We start from the raw sequence: 21,558 nt of genomic DNA, 5'->3' as shown, positions 1-21,558 counted from the left end.
AATAATTATGACAGCGCGCAAGGTGCCTATCCTGTAGTTTCATAACGCTTTTCTGCCTTGATCCGCCACCGGCCGGACGCTTTTTCCACTTCCATTGCGCCGGTTGCACGTGCGTTTGAACCGGTGGTGTACAAGTATAAGAGATTTCTATGCGCTATTCTTCGCGTAGACTGCATCCTTAGCTCGCATTAGTGTAATGTCTGAGTGCAAGCGTAGAGAATGTTTAGAAGCTCAATAGGTCATACAAGTGTTCTGAGTCGACGCTGCATAGGGTGGAGGCAAGTTCGCCCGCACTGCTACACGCCCCGCCGAACGCTCCACTCCACTCAGAGTACTCAGACACAGTGGTATTAGTGACACCGCTGAAGTTTATGACTTGCACCGCCGCCTCGGGTGCACCAAGAGGTTGGGAAATACTCGATAGAACCGCGTTTATAACGGCGGAGATAAATAGGGCCCGCATTGTGCTTGTTATTAACTCGAACTGCTTATATTCAATGCGATTATGGAAAATAAATTAATATAGCTGATCGATATGGAGGATTCATCAATATTTTTTTTCCGTGTGAAGAACATTTTATTTTACGCCTTCCATATTACCCGTACTTTGTAGTTTACGTAAACTAGGTATGGCATATTTATTACAATTATTACAAAAATTCCAAATAATGCTACTAGTACGCGCTCAAATGAAGCTTCTTCTCCAAAATATTTACTACTGTAAAAAATGCCTTTACCTACATGTGACACCCACTCAACTTAGGGGCGTCGTCGCGTCGCTTGAGGCGCGTCTTACGTTTTTCCTATACAAAATGTACCGAGGAGACGTTTTTTAAATTACACTCAAGCGACGCAGCACAGGCATCCGCTCCACGCCCCACGTCCCTCGCCGCCCGTGTGTATTTTACGCCTTAGAGTCTGCGGAAATAGAACTCACAGGATGTTTAGGACTCCATACATTTCACGACTCTTTTCGAACGGACTCTAACAAAGGTAACATTTAAGTGCGTAGTTGGCATCCATCTTGCATACTGCGCCTTTACTTTTGACACATATTTATATAATAATACAGTTAATACGCACTTGTTTAAAATAACATGGATTCAATACATGTTACTGCGACGTTGTCCAGCAGGCCTATGATGCTTTCAATTTTATCACTTATAGACGTGGATAAAGCATCCGTCACGTTTTGGCAAGTTTGTCAGTGTGAGAGTGACAGATGTCTTATCCACGTTGATAAGTGATAAAATTGAAAGCATGATAGCCCCGCAGTCCTTGATAAACGTACGGACGGAGTTAGTAATACTGTACAGAAAGGACACTTCCTACAAAAGCAAAGTTTAACAACGGTTCAGGGTCGAATCGGTTTGCCCCTTTCTAATGGATGGTACTATCCGCTTCAACTATTTAGGGTTGTCAAAAATCAAGAGGGTGGTCAATATTCAGGGTTATTTAATATTACATTAAAACAGTGTATAAATCCCATACAATCGTATGGGCTCTTTTAAATTTTATCATAATTTAATAATGTTGATTATGTTGAATAACATTAACAATCATGCTGCAAACTTGAATTTCGATCAAGGACAAGTGCATAAGTTGTTACATTGTATAAAAACACTACACGATACAAATAGATACTGCAACTTTAATATTTGACAAAAAATGCCACTATATAAGTGACGTTTCTCCAAAAAAAAAGTCTAATCTAATCTAATCCATGATATTATTCCGTCTACTTAAAGATACTTGATTTTATAGCTACCGCTTCTGCGTCAATTCTCTAATCTTTGTAGTATCCATCCATTTGTAGATTGATTTACATTCGTGCACACGCTATATTCTTAATCCATAATACTTAACAAAAATAAACAAACACTTGACACTAATGATCTAGTGCCCAATCTGGGGCGGTCCAAAAAGCATCCTAGCACCTTATTAGTGCATTCAGGCCAACTGATGTTTCGACCTACATACCGGCAAATTACGATCAAGAACGAGCAATAAATATCGGGTGATTTCCTGTGTAGACTTAGCCTTGTCTTTTTTGAAATAATGATGCATGCTATACTTAAGCTGAGTTTAGACGTGCAAGTTTTAAGACAGAAGTATATGCAAGAAAGAGATGCAGATATTTGCCTCTCACTCTTACCTATAGTTACGTCTCAAAACTTGCAGCAATAACTTGCTGGTCTAAACTCAGCTTTACATAATGTATAAATCTGAAGTGATGATGATGGGATCAAAAACTATTGTGTGTTTAAGAAGTGTAGAATGTAGATCTTATGGCTCATTTAGACGGTGCGCGATCTTGCATGGGATTTTATTTACATCGCGCACTGTTATGGTTACATATAATACAAATAAGCGCACCGCAAGGAAACATTTTAGCTTGACTCAAATTTATTTTATTGGAGTCAGCGGAAACAGAAAATTCACAGAAAGTATGAGGCCCCATTCAAACATTCTACGACTCTTCCTACAGAAAATACGACCATCATGTCCATACAGCACAGCAATAGAGACAATATATACAGGAGATCTCAGAAGGTCTACCGCACGAAAAATCAAATTATTCACCATTGTTTTAACTCGTGCCCTTATTTCCAGATTACGTCGCTGGCGGCGAGCTGTTCACACACCTGTACCAAAGGGAGCATTTCTACGAGAATGAAGTTCGGATATACATCGCCGAGATTATACTTGCTCTTGAGCAGTTACATAAGGTAAGATTCACCTCTATTACACCTATCAATCGATAGTTTTACTATATCAATCGCAATGATCGGCGGTGTGGTAACACCACTAACACCCTTAAAACTTCTGATACGACCTTCCAAGCTTTAAGAAAATAGTATTTTATACAATCGTGATATAATACAAAGCTTTTCAGTCGAGTACCATGTTTAGGCCACGTAGCTTGCTGAGTGGCCTAATAGTACGGTACGAGAGTGAAAAGCACTATTGTATACAATACTTTTTCTACGAGTCATCATCTTCATCATCAATGGACGGAAATATCATCATTCATGCAAGTTAAAATTAATGTTAATAGAGTCGTTCACCGTTGTATCAATATCAAATTACCTAGCAATAACCGTCGTTGTTTGTAATAACCGTCTCTGATTGGCCGATAACGCGACAGATAAAAAAAATGTGTTTCAGATGCAGGAAAATTTGCCAGGTATCGCAAATTAGTATAGAAATTGTATGAAGTTCTATTTTTGAAATTATTATAGTTAACTAAAGTCAACTATAATGAGCTTATTATAATTGAATCGGAACTGCCATAGAGTACCTATACAACACTGAAAAGTTAGCACTTATAGTTTAGTCTGTGGTGTCCTAATTGACAGATTACAGTCGACAAGTAGAAAAAAAGAGTATTTCTATATTAAGTGTAAAGCCTGAGTACACGCTCGTATTGGGCGCGCAGCGGGGCGGGGCGTGCGGTGTAAATGTCAAACAATTGAAGCTCATACAAGTGTCCTGAGAGACGCTGCATAAGGGTGGACGCGGGCGAGCCTGCACCGCCGAACGCTCCGCTCCAAGCGTCAACTCAGGCCTTACATTAGGGGTGCCTTTCAACAAGATATTTGCTACAGGGATATGTTGCATAATCCATCATTCAGCTTAGTTGAGTGTGGTGTGGACTAATGAACATGATTGGTGGAATATCTAAAACACTCACGCAGAACACCTCTGCAGGTGGAAATGCACTCAAAGTCAGTCCTAAAATACTAGAATTTGTACCACACATTTCCCTGACATTTTTAAAACTCATTGCAGAATTAGCGAAATATTAAGGCTCACTTAATCAGAAAGAGATTTAAATAATAATCCAATCCCACAGTGTAAAACTTTTCACAACCGAATTTATATAGCATGACACCTGTCCTAACTGTCAAATAATTAATGGTACAACCGAAGTTGGTCAGTAGGACACTCCGTAGGGTGACTCAGTTTTATTCAACAGTAGCTTAGGCAGTAGATGAGAATACTTTAAAATATACGAATCACAACAATTGGCAGGGTCGGCAATGTCGGCATTTTGATTAGACGTAGAAAACGCATGTTTAGAAGGAATTCGGTGCCGAAACCAGAGAGACATGCTTGTTTCAAAATGAATCTACATTCTTTTGTTTTTGACTATCTATCGGATTAGTATGTAGACCCGGCAATGAAGTCTATGGACACATTGGTCTCGGGTTGAAATCCTCTGGTCCATGGTCTGAGAAGCTAATATTAACTGGGAACACCATACGAAGTGTATCAATGTGTGTAATATTGTCCCACATACATTTTTACTTATCACTCCACGATTATATTCTACAAGCTAAATCTATTTAGTCTATATTCATTTCAAGTTCACAGCACACTATTATATCACAGGAAACTACTCACATCTCCACCGCTGAAAACTTGCCAAATTCCCCAACATTGTCAAATGGAAATTTAAAAAACTCATTCTCCGCCTGCCGGGCCGTCTGAAAAATGTTGGCAACATTACACAAGTACTGTTTCAGCTCGTGAAATTATATCCCACTAGTTTTGTAAATGACACTGTCGTCAGATATATTGGAGCGGATGAAGTGCTCAAAAATATCTGTACACCAAGTAGCCTACAGATACGAATTTACCGGACGATACCGGCTTGTCCTCTTCCGGTGATGCAAAGAAAGCACAGATATAAGGTAGGATAACTGAAAGTGGACTTTGTTAAATTGTGTCCTTTTCTAAGAGACATTTGTTTAAAAGTCCGATAACTCATGATAAGTACAAAATATTGTGTTGAATGATTGTTAAGGAAATCGAGGTCAAAACACCGAGGTAAAAAGACTTTGATGTTGGATTAGCAAATTTCTTATTAAAGGCGGATTCTCAGAAGACTTACTTCAAAAGAAAATACAGAATTATCAAAGTGTCACAATGTTATAATTGTACAGAAGATAATTAGTACAGTGTGAACTTCATTCAGAAAATAAAATTATTTCAGTGCGAATTTTATGACTAATTGTTTTGGTAAAACAAAGACTAGTGCCAAGAAATTAGCACGCTCTTTATAATATGGTCTATAATACTCGATTTATTTTATAACCATTGTTGGACACTCCCGATCGGGAAATTCCGGCAACGTTCGGTAGCAATAGCAATGATAGCATTGCTGTGCAATTATTAGGGTTGGCACAATTTGACGTCCTGCTACCACAAATTAGATAATTACGTGATTTTTGATAACCCTAAATAGTGGAAAGGGATAGCGCCATGCCGATGCCGTGCCAAATGGACAACACGATTTGACCCTGAACTGCTGTCAAACTTCATATTCCTATTTGTTTATTTCGTAAATGCTCAGATATGTACATTACACGTCACAACAGTTTATAATTATATACTAATTTAAAATTTAGATTATTGGATCGGTTCGGTTGTTCGGTTTTCTTTATTGTTTACTCTGTGGTACAGCTTCTGAAGACTCATTGTGTTTATAAATTCTGCGTATTAGGCTTACGCTTACCTGTCATCCGATTTGGCACGAGTCCTACTTGTTCCTGGAAATGCTCGTTTATCCCACGGGCCTTTCTCCGATGAATCATCAGAGTTATAACACTTATAACGATTAGGGATTTCGAGAATCGAACGAGAGAGATCGATTTAACGTTTCTCCTTCGAACCAGAATCCATCCATCCAGCTACAAAAGTTGAAGAAGTACAGTAATAGATCTTTGTGTTTTTACATTTTTTACAATAGATTGATATTCAAATGCATCATAAAAAGGCGAAATACGTGTCGAGTTTTGTATTTTTGGTGTTAGTAACAAATTACTTGTATGTATTTATTTTTACTGTAGGAGGCCAGATGAATTGCATGTTATTCGCGGATTAGCAAATTAATCTTCTTAATTTTGAGCGTCGTGGATTTCCGCAAATTAACTGCTGGTTCTATCTATTATAGACCGTGATTCTGTATCTCTTTTGTATCATTCTTATCCGACTCTAACCAAGAATTTTCTTCCGCAGCTCGGCATCATCTACCGTGACATCAAACTGGAGAACATCCTCCTGGACGCCGAAGGTCACATAGTGTTGACCGACTTCGGTCTGTCCAAGGAGTTTTGCGGCGGCGAGAGCAGAGCGTACAGTTTCTGCGGGACCATCGAGTATATGGCGCCTGAGGTCGTCAGGAGCGGCAGTCAGGGGCATGATATCGTGAGTACCTTTATATTCTATCTTAAGGAAGATTATTGTTAGTGTTTCGGAGGTGTTATAGCAGATAACCTGAGGAATTTCTTATTGGATGCCGAAGGTGCTGTTAGTTCTTTCCACGCAGTTCTGTCGGGGAGTAGAGCGTACAGAGCTCCTTGGATATACTATAGTCAGCGAGAACTGACCTGAACAATTATCATCCTGCTGGACGCCGCTGCTCCATTGAATTAATACCTACTGTGAAGCAATATATTAAACAGCAAACGATTACAAGAAATATAGAAACTGCAATGCGCCACTTAATTAATGCATTATTATTTATTATGCAATAATTATACCCACCGAGAATCTGTATTGCTATGCTAATTACCTATATAATAGCTGGAAGTAGGTAATATATTAAAATATCTCGTAATCATGTTTGTATTGTCTCTTATACTCAGTGTCAGACTTTGGACTAAAAGATGTGCCACTTTAGTGACAATACCTAAATTTTATTAAAAATATAAAAAGTTCATCAATGGGTCTGCAGCTCTGCACTCTGCTGCTTATTATTAACCGGCCAAATATAATAGACGTTCAAACAAAATGCTACGTAAAGCAGTGGTTCCTTCGGCACAGCATTGATATAACAATTATTAGATTTGCTACGCTACCACTAAGTACACTAAGTACCACAGATAAGATATAGTCCTGCGGCGCTGGCTATATTTTGGGTCCTAAGTTAAAAAAATATTAAAGTTGATTTTGTTTTCGTTTATAAATACTTTGCTAACATATAAAATTTAATATTTCGTTTTGGGTCACATTCCTAGGGTGCTTTTTCAGTAATTTGGTAATTTGTGGTTATAATTTTTAATTTCACCTAATGTGGTCAAAAAAATATTCGAGAGAAAAAATGTAACTGTAATGCATTTAGTATGACATTTTTAGCGTGTATACGTAGTTTGTGTTAATTTCCTCGAATGCTATATGACAATTTGTCATACCTAGCGAAACAGACGCAAAAAAATATTCATGTTAAAAAAAATTAGTAAAGCCGCATTACCTCCTTTAAATATATCAATAAACTGAAATTGTGTTTTTCTACTCCAATGCTTTATAAAATTTGCGATAATTTAGCTAAAATAGGTTCTTACCATTACAAAAAAATATTAAAGTTACTAGAGTTCACATCTTAATAACTAAAAAGACAGGGTAAATAAGATACATGAATTTGGGTCAGTTTAATAGAATGCTTCGAAAAATAATACGGTATTAATATTTGCGTTCGATCAAGTCAAGCGGGCGCGTCCGCGCGGCCGTGGCGCGGGAGCAGGGAAGGGCAATGACCTCTCTCGATATTCGATAAACCGCACGTTGCGTACAAAACGCAAATTTATTTCAACTGTGCGCCCGAATCACGCTATTTAATGCTAAGCCTGAAAAGGTTGTATTTGATAAGACCACTAGAGTAGCAATTTTAATTAAATATACCTATTTTCCACATGCATCAATAAAATAATTTCATTTCTAAATAATAAATTTAGTATGCAACGTGGAATCTACTACTACTACTGCCAAATAATTAGTCGATTAATCTTCTTACTTTAAAATTATACTTATATTAAGCGTGTCACTCACTATGCAGATTGAAGAGCGCTTATCTTTCAATATGAATCCACATATATATAAAATAATATATAATTCAATGAGCTAACACACGCACCGCCGATTATTTATATTTTATATTGAAGTACATGTGGGCATCGACGTAGGTACGTCTATGCCCACATGTACTTCAAAATATTATATCATAAAACGGTGAGGAATTTATCTGTATAAAATACAGGATTATAAAGCAAAATACAGGATGTACTTTTTATAACCGGCAATATTTAAGGAGGTGAAGTCATATAACTGTTACCGAATACAAAACACTAAGTAAAACTGCATCATAGTAAAAAAAAAAACGCCCAATGGACTTGCCTCGCGTGACGTCACGTAGTGTTTTTAACCGTCGCCTCAAATCTTTCAAGAAGGACGGTTCTCAAGTCGTCTGTATGTTTTTTATTTTATGTTTGTTCCTCGATATCTCCGTCGTTACTGGACCGATTTTGAAAAAAAATTTTTTTTATTGAATGAATATGCATACAGATTGGTCCCACTTTTCTCAGAACCCAGTTCTGATGATGCGATCCTGGAGAAATCGAGGGAACTCCTCAAATCTGAAAGGCATATATATGGTGATTTTTGTGTTTTTAAAGGAACAGCATGCATTGCATGCGTTCCGTACGTAAGTACGGAACAGTGACATTTGGTGCAGTGGAACTCCTGATGATGGTCAGAATGGAACTCCTCAAATCTGAACGGCACACTTATAGTGACTTTGGCATTTTTGTAAGAACAGCATGCACTTACGTCCAGAACAGTGACATTTGGTGCAGTGGAACTGCTGATGATGGTCAGAACGGAACTCCTCAAATCTGAACGGCACACTTATAGTGACTTTGGTATTTTTATAAGAACAGCATGCACTTACGTCCAGAACAGTGACATTTGGTGCAGTGGAGCTGCTGATGATGGTCAGAACCAAACTCCTCAAATCTGAACATTGAGAAATAATACATAGATTACAAAAGGACTTTTAAATAAGACAATTTTTAATCATGTATTTCTTATATTTAAAAAAGAAACAACCCCAATGAATGATCGATTAACGTTACACCGTTACGCCACCGTTTTTGACTTTCCCAAAAAAAAATTCTCATTCCTATTTTTGGCCTCCGGTTTTACCTCGTGCCAAATTTTACCGCGCTCGGACCGAAGATAAAAAAATCAAAGTCGGCCATTTTGAAATAGTGTAGTTCAAGCTTTTTTGAACTTTTTCCAACCGTTACGGAGATATGGTTATTAAAAAAAACTTCCATACAAATTTCAATTTGCCTTCAAAGACCGCCACTTTGTATACTAATCTTGAGGCGGCTGTCCACCCGTGTGCCGAATTTCAGCGCGCTCGGACCATTTTGAAATATAAAAAAAAAGTCGGCTATTTTGTTTTATTTTTAAATGTCATTCGATGGATCTCAGATGACTGTACAACATTTGTTCAAGCACTTTTAACTTATTTGTATTATTATGGAACCATGGCGACTAAAAAAAAACCTCCACACAAATTTCAATTGGCCCTCAAAGGCCGCCATTTTGAATTTTTCAAAAATATTCTTTTTGAATACTAATTTTGAGGTGGCCATCCACTCGTATGCCAAATCTCAGCGCGCTAGGACCATTTTGAAAAAAAAAAAAGTATTAGTAGTATTATTAGTAGCCATTTTGAATTATTTTTAAGTACAACTTTTTTCTACTCCGAGACTTGTATGACATTAATTTGGTCGAGCACTCCCCTAACTTTTACGATTTAAAAGTTGCCATATAAAACAAAAGTGGCCAGTTTTCTCACATTTGCAGCAGTTTTAGGATTCCGTAGTCAACTAGGAACCCTTATAGTTTTGCCATGTCTGTCTGTCCGTCCGTCCGTCCGCGGATAATCTCAGTAACCGTTAGCACTAGAAAGTTGAAATTTGGTACCAATATGTATATCAATCACGCCGACAAAGTGGTAAAATAAAACGTAAAGCGGGGACTGGTTTTCTTTTTATTCCAACCCCAACGTGTGATATATTGTTGGATAGGTATTTGAATAACGGTTTAATAAAATCGTTTTTTGGTAATATTAATATTTTCGGAAATAATCGATCCTAAAGGAAAAAAAAGTGTGTCCCCCCCCCCTCTAACTTATGAATCATAATATGTTTAAAAAATATTTAAAAAATCACAAAAGTAGAACTGTATAAAGACTTTCTATGAAAATTATTTTGAATTTGATAGGTTCAGTAGTTTTTGAGAAAAATACGGAAAACTACGGAACTCTACACTGAGCGTGGCCCGACACGCTCTTGGCCGGTTTTTCCAAAAAAAAATTATTTCATTCCAATCAAGGCTGCTTGGAGATTCTACGACCAAAATTTGAGTGCTCTACGACAAACTTGAAAAATCGTCAAAAATAGTCGGCCACTTAGAAAAAAAATGGCGGCGTCAAAAACAGCCCAAGATCCTCTATGACATTTGGTCGAACACCCCCCGGCTATCTCCCGCCGTTGGGCCAGGCCGTCCAATATTTTTTTACCCGGAATAGGTAGACCGACGGTCGGATTTCTATAGGGTCGCAGGACAAACCTCTATACGGCCACACTAAACACTGCCACCGGCGGAACCTCCTTCTGGCTATTTTTGGAAAAATGTCAGTCGTGTTGCAGCTTTATATTATAATAGCTTTTGCACGCGGCTTCGCTCGCGTTAAAAAGAGACAAAAAGTAGCCTATGTCACTCTCCATTCCTTCAACTATCTCCACTTTAAAAAATCACGTCAATTCGTCGCTCCGTTTTGCCGTGAAAGACGGACAAACAAACAGAAATACTTTCACATTTATAATATTAGTATGGATAGATAAATGTGAGTAAAAAAATTACATACCTATTTTGATTACCATTTTTTTTTTAAGGTAGGGTTAAATTCTTAACCAATTGGGATAATGTCGAAAGTCTGTGAAAAGGATTCTTATGCCATATAATGAGAATAATAACAATAATGGCTACCGCAGTCTCACCACCCGTGTTTTCACACACGCGCGCGCACACAGACACACGCGACTTTTGTTTTATAAGGTGTAGAGATATATTATACCGCCGTGCGCTTCGTGTCCATTATAAATGAAAATTAAGGAAAATATGGGAAATAATATTCAAGTTACAATTTATTTTACTGTTTTTGGGTTTTGTATTTATTTGCATCCATAAATATTTACCGTCATAAAAATTACACCCTGTATTGTGTAACTAAAAACTGAAATCAATAGTTACAATAATATTAATCACGGTATATGAATAGGAGTGCCGGATCGAATTAGGCACTTCAATATCGGAACAAAGGGTTCCGGAAATTCGAGGGAAATGTAAAATAAAATAATAGTGCATTAGGGTAATTCCGAAAGTCGTCTAATTACGAAAGTCACATAAAAATCACCATTATTTCCATCATATCAAGATTCCCTTTTCGGAATTACCACAGCATTTTTGTCATTCGGTATTACCCTAATGCACCACAATAAAACTTAACTATAGTTTAGCTAGTTTAATTCGTTTATTTTAGATACCTTTACGTGTTTTCGAGATTTATAATTGGTCTGTTTTCATTACTAATGTAATACAGTTCTTAAGGTTAGTAATGTATAAGTTTTAATTGGGAAGACATGCAAAAAAAGAAATCAGGAGAATCCCGCCAAAGCCCGAACTTCTGGCAGTTCTGGCAATCTTAAATTATGTATGACTGCACACGAGAAGTAGGTACCTACGCCTCGTGTCACACTTGTCACAGCGCGGCGTCGCACCAGCGGCATGCGCCAACCTGATTGGCTATCGGTTGCGCGCCACACAGCGCGAAAATTTAAAATACTACTCTATTGCGTTGCGTTTTATTCTGCCAAATATTGAAAACCCATGGATGAAAGTGACCCAAATTAAAAATGATGACTTGATATCATATTATAATTATGTAGACGTCAACTTTTTAACATGAAAATTTTTTTGAGGCTTTGACAGGGTTTTTATTAAAAAAAATTTTTTTTTAACCTAAGCATTGGATGAATGTGACACACTTTTAAAATATATATATATAACAATGTCCTGAATAGTATAAGACTTCACTTACCAACTCTAATATTTTATTAGGTGTTTAAGGGCCAATATTAGACATTTTTAAAATATAATTAAACCCATCTATGAAAATGACCCAAAATGCATATGTACATCGGCAACCACGTTGTTTTTACATAGATACAAATAATTTCTTCTCGAATATTTTTTTGACTGAACACTGCTTAAAAATAGAAATACCTAAATTTCGAGCTAAGCAAGTACCTAGGACGACCCAAAATATTATTTTTATATTTGATCAATAGTCTGAAAACCATATGCAAAAAATAAGCAACATGAATATTATCGAAACCTCAAAAGTTATCGCTACCCGACTAATAATTGCTTGAAGTTGACAACCTTTAATAGGCGCACGGGATGCTGCTATTTAACATGCTCAAAGTATCTCAGTTACGCAACTATCTTATACTTTTAAACGAGCAATTCTTGTATATTTATTTATTTATATATTTATTTACACTGACGATCTCGGAAACCGCTCTAACGATTTCGCTGAAATTTGTTATGTGGGGGTTTTTGGGGGTGAAAAATCGGTCTAACTTATCCTTAGGTCCCGGAAAACGCGAATTTTCGAGTTTTCATGCGTTTTTCTTCGCGCGCTATCTCGTGTGCAGTAGTTGTACTGTTGAGACAGAATTCTTTCGGTCGATGTAAGTACTATTTATTGCAAACACTAGATGGCGACACAGGTCAAGGCTAAAACGAATAGAAAAATACACTATTTGAGTTTTTGTGGCGAAATGCGCGCCATCTCGTTCTCGTAGTTGTGTTGTTAAGGCTGAGAATTCTTTCGCTCGATGTAGGTACTATTCATTTTTGAACTAGATGGCGACACATGTCAAGGATACGAAACAGAACCGAGCGAAGCTCGGTTGCCCAGATATTTAAAGTTAAATCGTGAGCATTTACTTGTTTTGACTCAAACAGTGCGAGTTTAAACGTGGAAGTAAAATTAATAGGAACGTTACATAACCGTTTTGTTACGATGCTACAGGCAATAATATGTTACTCTTCGAAGGCCGCTGAAATATGTAACACGCTTTTGTGACTCTACAAGTTTACTTAAATAAAATCGTGTTAGATATTTTTTCGGCCCTCACTGTGAACATATTTTTGCGACTGACTATATACTATTACCGTTTTTGGATCTGTTTTCTCTGCAGAAAACCTACACTACTCATACATTCCAAAATATATTTACACTGGATATACCTACCAAAAAAGACCGCAGGTGCGTTGGGCGGACGACATCAAAAGGACTGCTGGGAGGAAGTGGCTCCAGATCGCACAGAACCGTGACGAGTGGAGCATGTTGAAGGAGGCCTACACCCGAAGGGAAGAATCAGGATAAAGAGAGAGATCTACCAAGACTTATGTAGCTTTTGAATAATGTCATATTAACAGCTTATCTGCTGCGCCGACCCCAAATAATGGGAACAGGGCATGAGAATGATGATGATGATGATGATGATTGTTAAATTGATGACTATTAAATTGAGAGATCCGTTGTAGAACGCGAGTCATTTTGATGAATGCCGTATTGGGTCTTCAAAACTGACTAGGTATGATCAAAAATTATCTCGTACGTACAAGGTTATGCAACTAAAAATTAAGGCTGCTTTCAAAAAAAACGTCAAAAGAATGTAAAATTGATAGTTTTAGTCGGTGAAATACTACACTTTCCGTTATCCAATAGATTTATTTAATTCAAGTTCCAGTTAGAGCATCTTATTATCTTGATTTTTATAAGACTGGATTTTTGAAAACTAACTCATTAAATTAATTATGAATTTTTCTCTAATGCACGTTTAGAAAAACGCACGTATAGAGCTGAATCAGTCGATCTTATTTGTAAAATTTGGACAATTTTGAATATTAAAACGGGTAAATTTATAATTCCTATATCCTGTACCACAATCATTTCAGACTAGATTTTTATTTTAAGTTTTTGAAAAAGAGTAAACTAGCTTAAGGCGAATTCAATTTTTTTCAGAAATTACCTTAAATTAAGTGACAATTTCTTTGAAAATCTACATCACATCGAAGTAAGTTTTGTACTAAATTAATCTGCAACGTTTTCTTAAATTGCTGTTATGCCTTAGTGATATAAATTGCTATTATTGATTTATGCCAATTTTTTGAAAACGAGCCTTCACCGGTACAATTTTTACCACTTTTGGACATTTTCTCATATTTTGTTAGACCAAGTAGAAAAAGTCCTATAATGTGATATATATTTATAAACTACTCGCAGAGCCCTTTAATTTAATTTAATTTTACCACACACGGTATGATCGAGCGCTCGGTTGCGATTTCACTATTTTTAACACGAAAGCCCTCTTAAAGCAAACATAAGTAAATTTTGCATTACGCAACTAAAAATTATAGCAAATCTATATATAAAGTAATTTGAATAAAGAAAAGTATACTGAATAATTCAACAAATCAAGATACAAAATACGCCATATAATGTTGCTTTTAACATTCTTTAAAAGTTTAAAATACGAATATTACGGAGATATTTTCGTCTCCGTTACGGTATCCGGCGTGAATTATGTGTTTTATTTTGACCTACATTTGTTTTTAGACTTGACGCGTATGAATATTTTGTTTATTTTATATATGTATGGCGTGTCTGGTGAAACTGTTTACAAAGTGTATGACAGAATGGGTTTATACTAGTTAGTCATTATTAAAAGTCACATAAAGATATGAATCCAGGAAAGATGTAGAATATATACATCTTGTAAACGCGTTGAATTGTTTATATTTTATTTGAGTACATATGATTATACATATACCTACCTACTTTACCTAGTCTACCTACTACGGTCAGCAACGCGTTACCTCCTGAGTTGCAGGAGTACATGTGCTACGGCGATGCTTACCATCAGACTAGCCGTATGCTTGTTTGCCACAGAAGTGGTACTAAAAACCTATTAGTATATTTTTAAAAGCAGGCAGCCACGAAAAATACAAATACAGTAGCAAGCCATTAGGGTCAGGTCGTGTTCAAATGCCTTTCGCCGGTGCTTTCATTTTTCTTGCTCTTGCCTCACAATCTTCGTTTACTTACTATTTTAAATATATTTTGACTGTGAGAAAGAGCGGCCAGAATTTACTTTGTGTCCCATTTCCCATATACTTAGGCCTTTCTTTTCGGGCAATAGTGATGTCTGTAATGCTTAGACTCATAAGGTTGTGTAATGTGGAGTAGGCACGTGAAGGTAAAGTTAAAACACATGGATAAGTATCTACCTGGGCATTTTTAGAATTTGGGACCCCCCAATTAGCGTAAGTTGTTAGCAAAAATTAACTCACTGTCAGTTTTGTGACTATAATTTTAAGCATGTAATTTCAATAAAAATATTATTTTTGTGTTAATTACATAAACTTTAAGCGATAATCTACATTCAGAATGTGAAAAAAAGTAAATTTTTAGACAGTATTTATGATTAATTGTTGTCACAAAACTGACAGCGAGTTAATTTTTGTTAACAACTTTTGCTAATTGGAGGGACCCAAATTCTGAAAATGCCCACTTACACTTATAGACAAGGAACTCAGGAGCCAAAGGCCGTTCTGCAGAAGTTAGGTTACATAAAATCTGTTAACAAAGAAAAAAGCTTTGAAAATTGCTTAAAAGCAGCCAACTTGACTAGTTCTGAGCTAGAAGGACACGTATAAGCAAGCATATCAAAAAATAAATAATTTTTTTTTTAGTCCTGCCGGAGGAGTGAATTTTTCCATTTTTTCTTATATTTTAAAATCTATAGGTAAATTACTAAATAAGGAAAATAAAATAAGATGGTAATTACACTTTTAGATTCATAAAATATAAAATAACGGACACTTACAAAATTGCACGTGTGCTGTTGATTTCCACTTGCTACGCTTACGATTCTGACACACTTTTTCGCTTCATTCACTTTCATAGCATTCTTCATACGTGCTCTGCAGTGTTCTGAATGCACCAACAATAGAGCATGCTTGGTTTTAAATACCATCTAATCCTGACGGTCTAGACTCTAGCCGAAGTGACAATCGTTGATCGCGATTGTTGATCGTTGATGACGATAGAAACGCAATCTGGTTCTGTCGCACCAGCTCCACCCAGCGATAGGGTGAGCTACCTACGAAACCCTTAAGAAGCGTATGCGATGTGACGTTGTCCCTTTACGTTGATTCCATTTTTAGAAATAAGAGTCCTACCGCGAACAATGAAGTTTGGAAAATGCATTTTTCTCATGACCCCCCTAATAGTGACTTGAAAAGATTCCTTGGTAGTAGCCCTCAGCTACACTATGGTTAATATACTTAATATGCGAGTCGATTAGCCTGGCTATTGGAACATCAACCCAGCTGTGCGGTGTGAATGAAACTAATCTGTTAATAGAAAGTAGCCGCAACACTACACTCCATTTCACACTTTACACCTTTTGTCTTAAGACTTATACTTGTCTTATGCACAGTCGCCATATACAGGGTGGCCCATTCAAATCGGTCAGTATGGGAAAGTCTGAAACTGTAAGACATACGAAGATTTGTTCTTAGGAACCATGTCACCGATTTTGATAAAAAGAAAAACTGCATTCATACAATTTAAAAAAAAGTGTACCCAGCTGGGGAATCGAACCCGGTTGTTTTGAAAAAATAAACTTACACTATTTCTATTCAGATATCGTTTGTGTAGGTCTTAAGCAGTAAATATCTCTAAGAAACATAATGTCTAAAATGAATAAAATGCATTTTTTTCACATACTTTAATTTATCATAGTAGGTGTTCAAAGTGACCACCGTTACAATATTCAGCAAGTTCACTTCATCTTTACAACAGTGTACAAAAATAGCTATAACACCGTTGAAGGCCTAAAAGTAGCCATAGAGTCAACTTTAACGCAGATTCACCACATGAAGATACAAAATGCAATAGTAAGATCGTTACCTAGACGTGTTGAATATTGTATTGAAAAAGACGGTGGTCACTTTGAACACCTACTATGATAAATTAAAGTATGTGAAAAAAATGCATTTTATTCATTTTAGACATTATGTTTCTTAGAGATATTTACTGCTTAAGACCTACACAAACGATATCTGAATAGAAATAGTGTAAGTTTATTTTTTCAAAACAACCGGGTTCGATTCCCCAGCTGGGTACACTTTTTTTTTTAATTGTATGAATGCAGTTTTTCTTTTTATCAAAATCGGTGACATGGTTCCTAAGAACAAATCTTCGTATGCCTTATAGTTTCAGACTTTCCCATACTGACCGATTTGAATGGGCCACCCTGTATATCGGAGCGGGTGAAGTGCTCAGAAATAACTGAACGCACTTTAATGCTTTGGTAATAGAGGAGTGTCCTGATATTTTTGAGCACTTTGCCGCTTCGATATATCTGATTGCGACTGAACAGGACAAAGTGCCATAAATATGTATACACAATAGGACTTTACTACGATGAAATAAGAGTGGTATTAGTTTGTGTTCATTGTTATGTATTGATCACTCAGAAACTTAATTATTAGATCTAGTCGCAACCGCAAGAGATAGTGGAATCTTTCACGATTTTAATTGTTAGTTGTTGTGTTGCTTTGAAAAATCCAATAAAATTAGAATTTAAACATCTAGAGCGTTCGTAAATACTGCAAGTTTAAAAACGGCACTATTGCAAATGTAAATAATATAGGACCTGTAGCAATAAACTCACTTTTAGCTAAGTTTGCAGCTATTTCGACAGCCTCTGAAAATGTTATTTTGTACGTCAATCTTCCATGAAATTTGACATATCGTCACTACTTTGAAAAAATCTCGTATCTCACGCTGCTCCTCAAAGTTAAAACGCAGTAAATATGTATATATGCATTCCATACATACTTACTACAATTTTCTTTTCATTGACAGACGAAGATACAAGTTTTTTTTTAAAGTAGTGACGATATACTTAACCCTTGCATAGGCGGGGTCGTCAAAACAGTTCTCTTCTTAGCTTGGGACTAACTGTACAAATGCAATGGACGGTAATTCTGTTGTCATCTTACAGATAACTGTCAAACTTTCGATTCGTTTGAAAAGCGAACGTAATTGCGATTTACTAACTGTTTACGCAACCGGCCCTTAGTTATTACTTTTACTGAAGTAATTCACTGGTTTCCACGGCCAATATTAATTGTGTTTAGCTTTTTTGTTGTAGAAACAAGCATTGCAGCACAGCAAGTCTTTTATTTATTTGAAGTTTATTTCACAAATATACACAACAATGTAGGTACAAACGGCTGACTTACTTCTAAAATACATCTCGATACATACAATAGTACTCTTCTTAAGTTCTTTCCTGTCGATCCCCACCTACTCGATATCGCCTCGAAATTTTGTTCTTAAAGGAAAATTAATACTTTTGGGAGCTGAGGGATTAACCTTAATGTTTTTAACCTTTAGAACGCCTTATTTCATAAATACATCACTCAAACGGCGAACTGAGCTAATGTAACCGGTACTTGAAAATGTCAAAGTTACTTTGACAGCGACCACCATAACACCTATAGGCACTGGTCCCACCGCGAGCTAGTAAGCTATGAGCTATCGGCTATAAAAACGAACAAAAGATAAGCACCCCCGTGCAAATAAAAGAGACACGGCGATTTTGATAGCTCACCGCTGGGCGAGTAACTATAAACATCGCCGTGTCTCTTTTATTTCCACAGGAGTGCTTATCTTGTGTTCGTTTTTATAGCCGATAGCTCATAGCTTACTAGCTCGTGGTGAGACCAGTGCCATAGGCACTGGTTGATAGAAGGAAACGATGACTTGGTTATGAAGATGTTTTATTACTTGAACGGAGAACGGAAAACACTGATACAATTTAGGATGTAAATAGTACTAGGATCGAAACAAGAATGAATTCCCAACGCACCAGAACATCCATCTGACTGTTTATTCAAACATTTAAATTATGTTCTAAGTGCGTTTATGTGGCTAGTGGCTACCTAACATTTTCTTTGGTTTACAATGCTGATTTTTCCAACACTGGTCCCATAAAAAGCTAGTTGAGCATTTCTTTTTTTTGCCAATAAAAAAATTTTGATTGTTTTAGGAAATTTTAGGTCAATTGTACTCAGAATCACGAGTACTTTCAATCTCACTGGGAGACAAAAAGTGTCCCAGAATTTTCATACATTTTTGTTACTTTCCTCTTTTGTTACCCCATACAACATGTACGGAAAATGGTAACAAAATAAGAAAAAATCGTATGGAACAATTTTTTTTACCTACTAGGAATACTAGGATTGAAAAAGCTAGTAATTCTGAGTAGAAATAGCAAATTTTTTTTCAAAAATATCACACTTTATAAAAGTGGCAAAAAAAAAAGAAATGCTCAGCGATGAGCTATCGCTCCCGTGTATATACATAATAGACAATAAAAGAGACGCGACGATAGCGCGAGCGAGTTATACTTACTCGCAGAGCGATGAACAATAAATTGCTCGCTCTCTCTTTTATTTACACGGGAGCGATTATCTTTTGTTCGTTTCTATTGCCGATAGCTCATCGCCTGCTCGCTTTTGGTGGAACCAATGCCATAGTGTAGTGGGCACGAGTTCTTGGCGTTAAAGATTAATAACGACAACACAAAAACGAATGAAGCTATATCTCAAAATGCAATCGTATCAATATGTCAAACTCAACACAAGCTACTGCAAGAAAACAAAACAAACAAAATCTATCCAAGCTGACAAATACAAAACGCTGCAGCTGACAAGGCGAAGTTACAAATATCGAGATTTCTCCACCAGCTCCTTGGATACGAGCCAGGAACTGACTCGAAATTTACAAAAATCCAACTCTAAATTGGCTATAAGCATAAAAATCTGCGCCTACATTCGTGACTATATCCAGTATAAAATGATACGTGATTATGCAAACTTCTTCTTCAAGTTATATCAGACTCTAGTTTAATATATTTTAGAGTGTTTGTTGAATGCGCCGTCTGCATTGTGCATCTCTTTCATATGCTTTGATGTCGTATCTTGCGTTGCGGTCAGACCGTGACCTATATGACTTCGCGGTCGCTCGGCTAATTCTGTGCTATCACCGAAAAATATGTACTATATGTAGTTAAAATTCTTGTGGATACTCTGATATATCGTGAGGAGTCATTTATAGGCAAGAACTCGCAAGCGAGTTACATTATAATGCGGTATTTGATAGATAATGCTGAATTGAATGTAACCTCAACAATGTTTTTTTTTTTATTGAAAACAAAGATTACAGTTACACAGTTTCTAATTTTTTCGCCTAACTTACGTTTAACGGCGAAATTAAGCACTCATCGTCAAAGTTAGTACCTTAAATTATATTGAAAGACGTATTCTAGTGTTAATACATCATAATATCTTATCAACTACTAATGGCGCTTTTCATTAACGCTTTAAAAACCTGAATTAGCCAAAAATCGCTTGTCGTTATCTGTCATGTTGACTTATGTATATGTGAGAAAATAAATAAATAAAAATAAATATTGGGGACACCTTACACAGATCAACTTAGCCCCAAACTAAGCAAAGCTTGTACTATGAGTGCTAAGCGATGATATACATACATAAATAGATAAATACATACTTACATACATAGAAAACATCCATGACTCAGGAACAAATATCTGTGCTCATCACACAAATAAAAGCCCTTACCGGGATTCGAACCCAGGACCGCGGCCAAGAAAGGGACCAAACACCCTTTAACTAATCAGTTCAGTAACGATTTTATAAATTATTATTTTATTATTTATTTTTAGTTTGCGATACATCTAAATGTGCCTTATGTGTCCAAATATGTCTCTTGATCTTTATGTCAACTGAAACTTGATTGTGTTATCGCAATATGCTCAACAGTATTTTTAGTAGACATGTGAGTGATGCTGAGGGATGAAAGTGACGTGACGAGAAAGGTACCATTACAAATGAATGTGGAAGGTAGTAAGAAAGGCCAAACCGAGGAAAAGGTGGATGGACAGTGTGAGAGAGGATATGAAAGGGAAGTGAATGATGAAACGGCAATAGTGCGGAAGGAAAAGATGCTGCCAACATCGATCTAATGGCTGCCAATCTCAAATTAATATGATAAGCCTAAATTCAAGTTAAAGATGATTCTTGATATAGAGATGACAATTAATAAAATAGTGATAAAGAACAGGACGACGTATAGATGAATAGCGATATCTTAGAAAATTTTTAGGTCAGGTAGCGGAAAAGTTTCAAAGTCTGCGATTCAAGGCTTATTTTGTTATTATTTCGTTTTCGCGTTACAAAACCGGGCAAAACATTGGGCAGTTTTAGAGCCAAATGTCCGGCAATGCGGACAAAATAGTTCACAGTCTAATTATATGCGAGTCGCGTAGCGGCAGACAAGGCCTTCTAAATAAAAAAATATGTATATGTATACATAGGATTTTCTTTTATGAATTACCTCAATAACCTCAAGTTTACTCATCATTCGCATGCCGCAGTGGGTCGGCGCAGCATGTCTTCCTACCATTGCATGTCTATCACCCATCATCTCATCATTAACTTGTTTTAGTTGAATCATCATCTCTCACA

At 36.5% G+C, this 21,558-nt stretch overlaps 1 protein-coding gene across 1 annotated transcript in view; it reads left to right on the top strand.

Annotated features, from left to right (window-relative positions):
* LOC125236937 (probable serine/threonine-protein kinase HSL1) overlaps nt 1-21,558 on the top strand; it is a 139,287-nt gene that overhangs the window by 54,616 nt on the left and 63,113 nt on the right. The window contains exons 5-6 of the mRNA XM_048143856.1: nt 2,614-2,729; nt 6,025-6,213. Of these exons, the coding sequence (XP_047999813.1) occupies nt 2,614-2,729; nt 6,025-6,213 (305 nt within the window). The remainder of the gene's footprint in view (nt 1-2,613; nt 2,730-6,024; nt 6,214-21,558) is intronic.

The sequence above is a fragment of the Leguminivora glycinivorella genome, chromosome 20 (assembly GCF_023078275.1).
Source record: "Leguminivora glycinivorella isolate SPB_JAAS2020 chromosome 20, LegGlyc_1.1, whole genome shotgun sequence".
NCBI classification, from domain to species: domain Eukaryota; kingdom Metazoa; phylum Arthropoda; class Insecta; order Lepidoptera; family Tortricidae; genus Leguminivora; species Leguminivora glycinivorella.
Note: the sequence above shows the minus strand (reverse complement) of the source record. Positions and strands in the feature narration are given on the sequence as shown.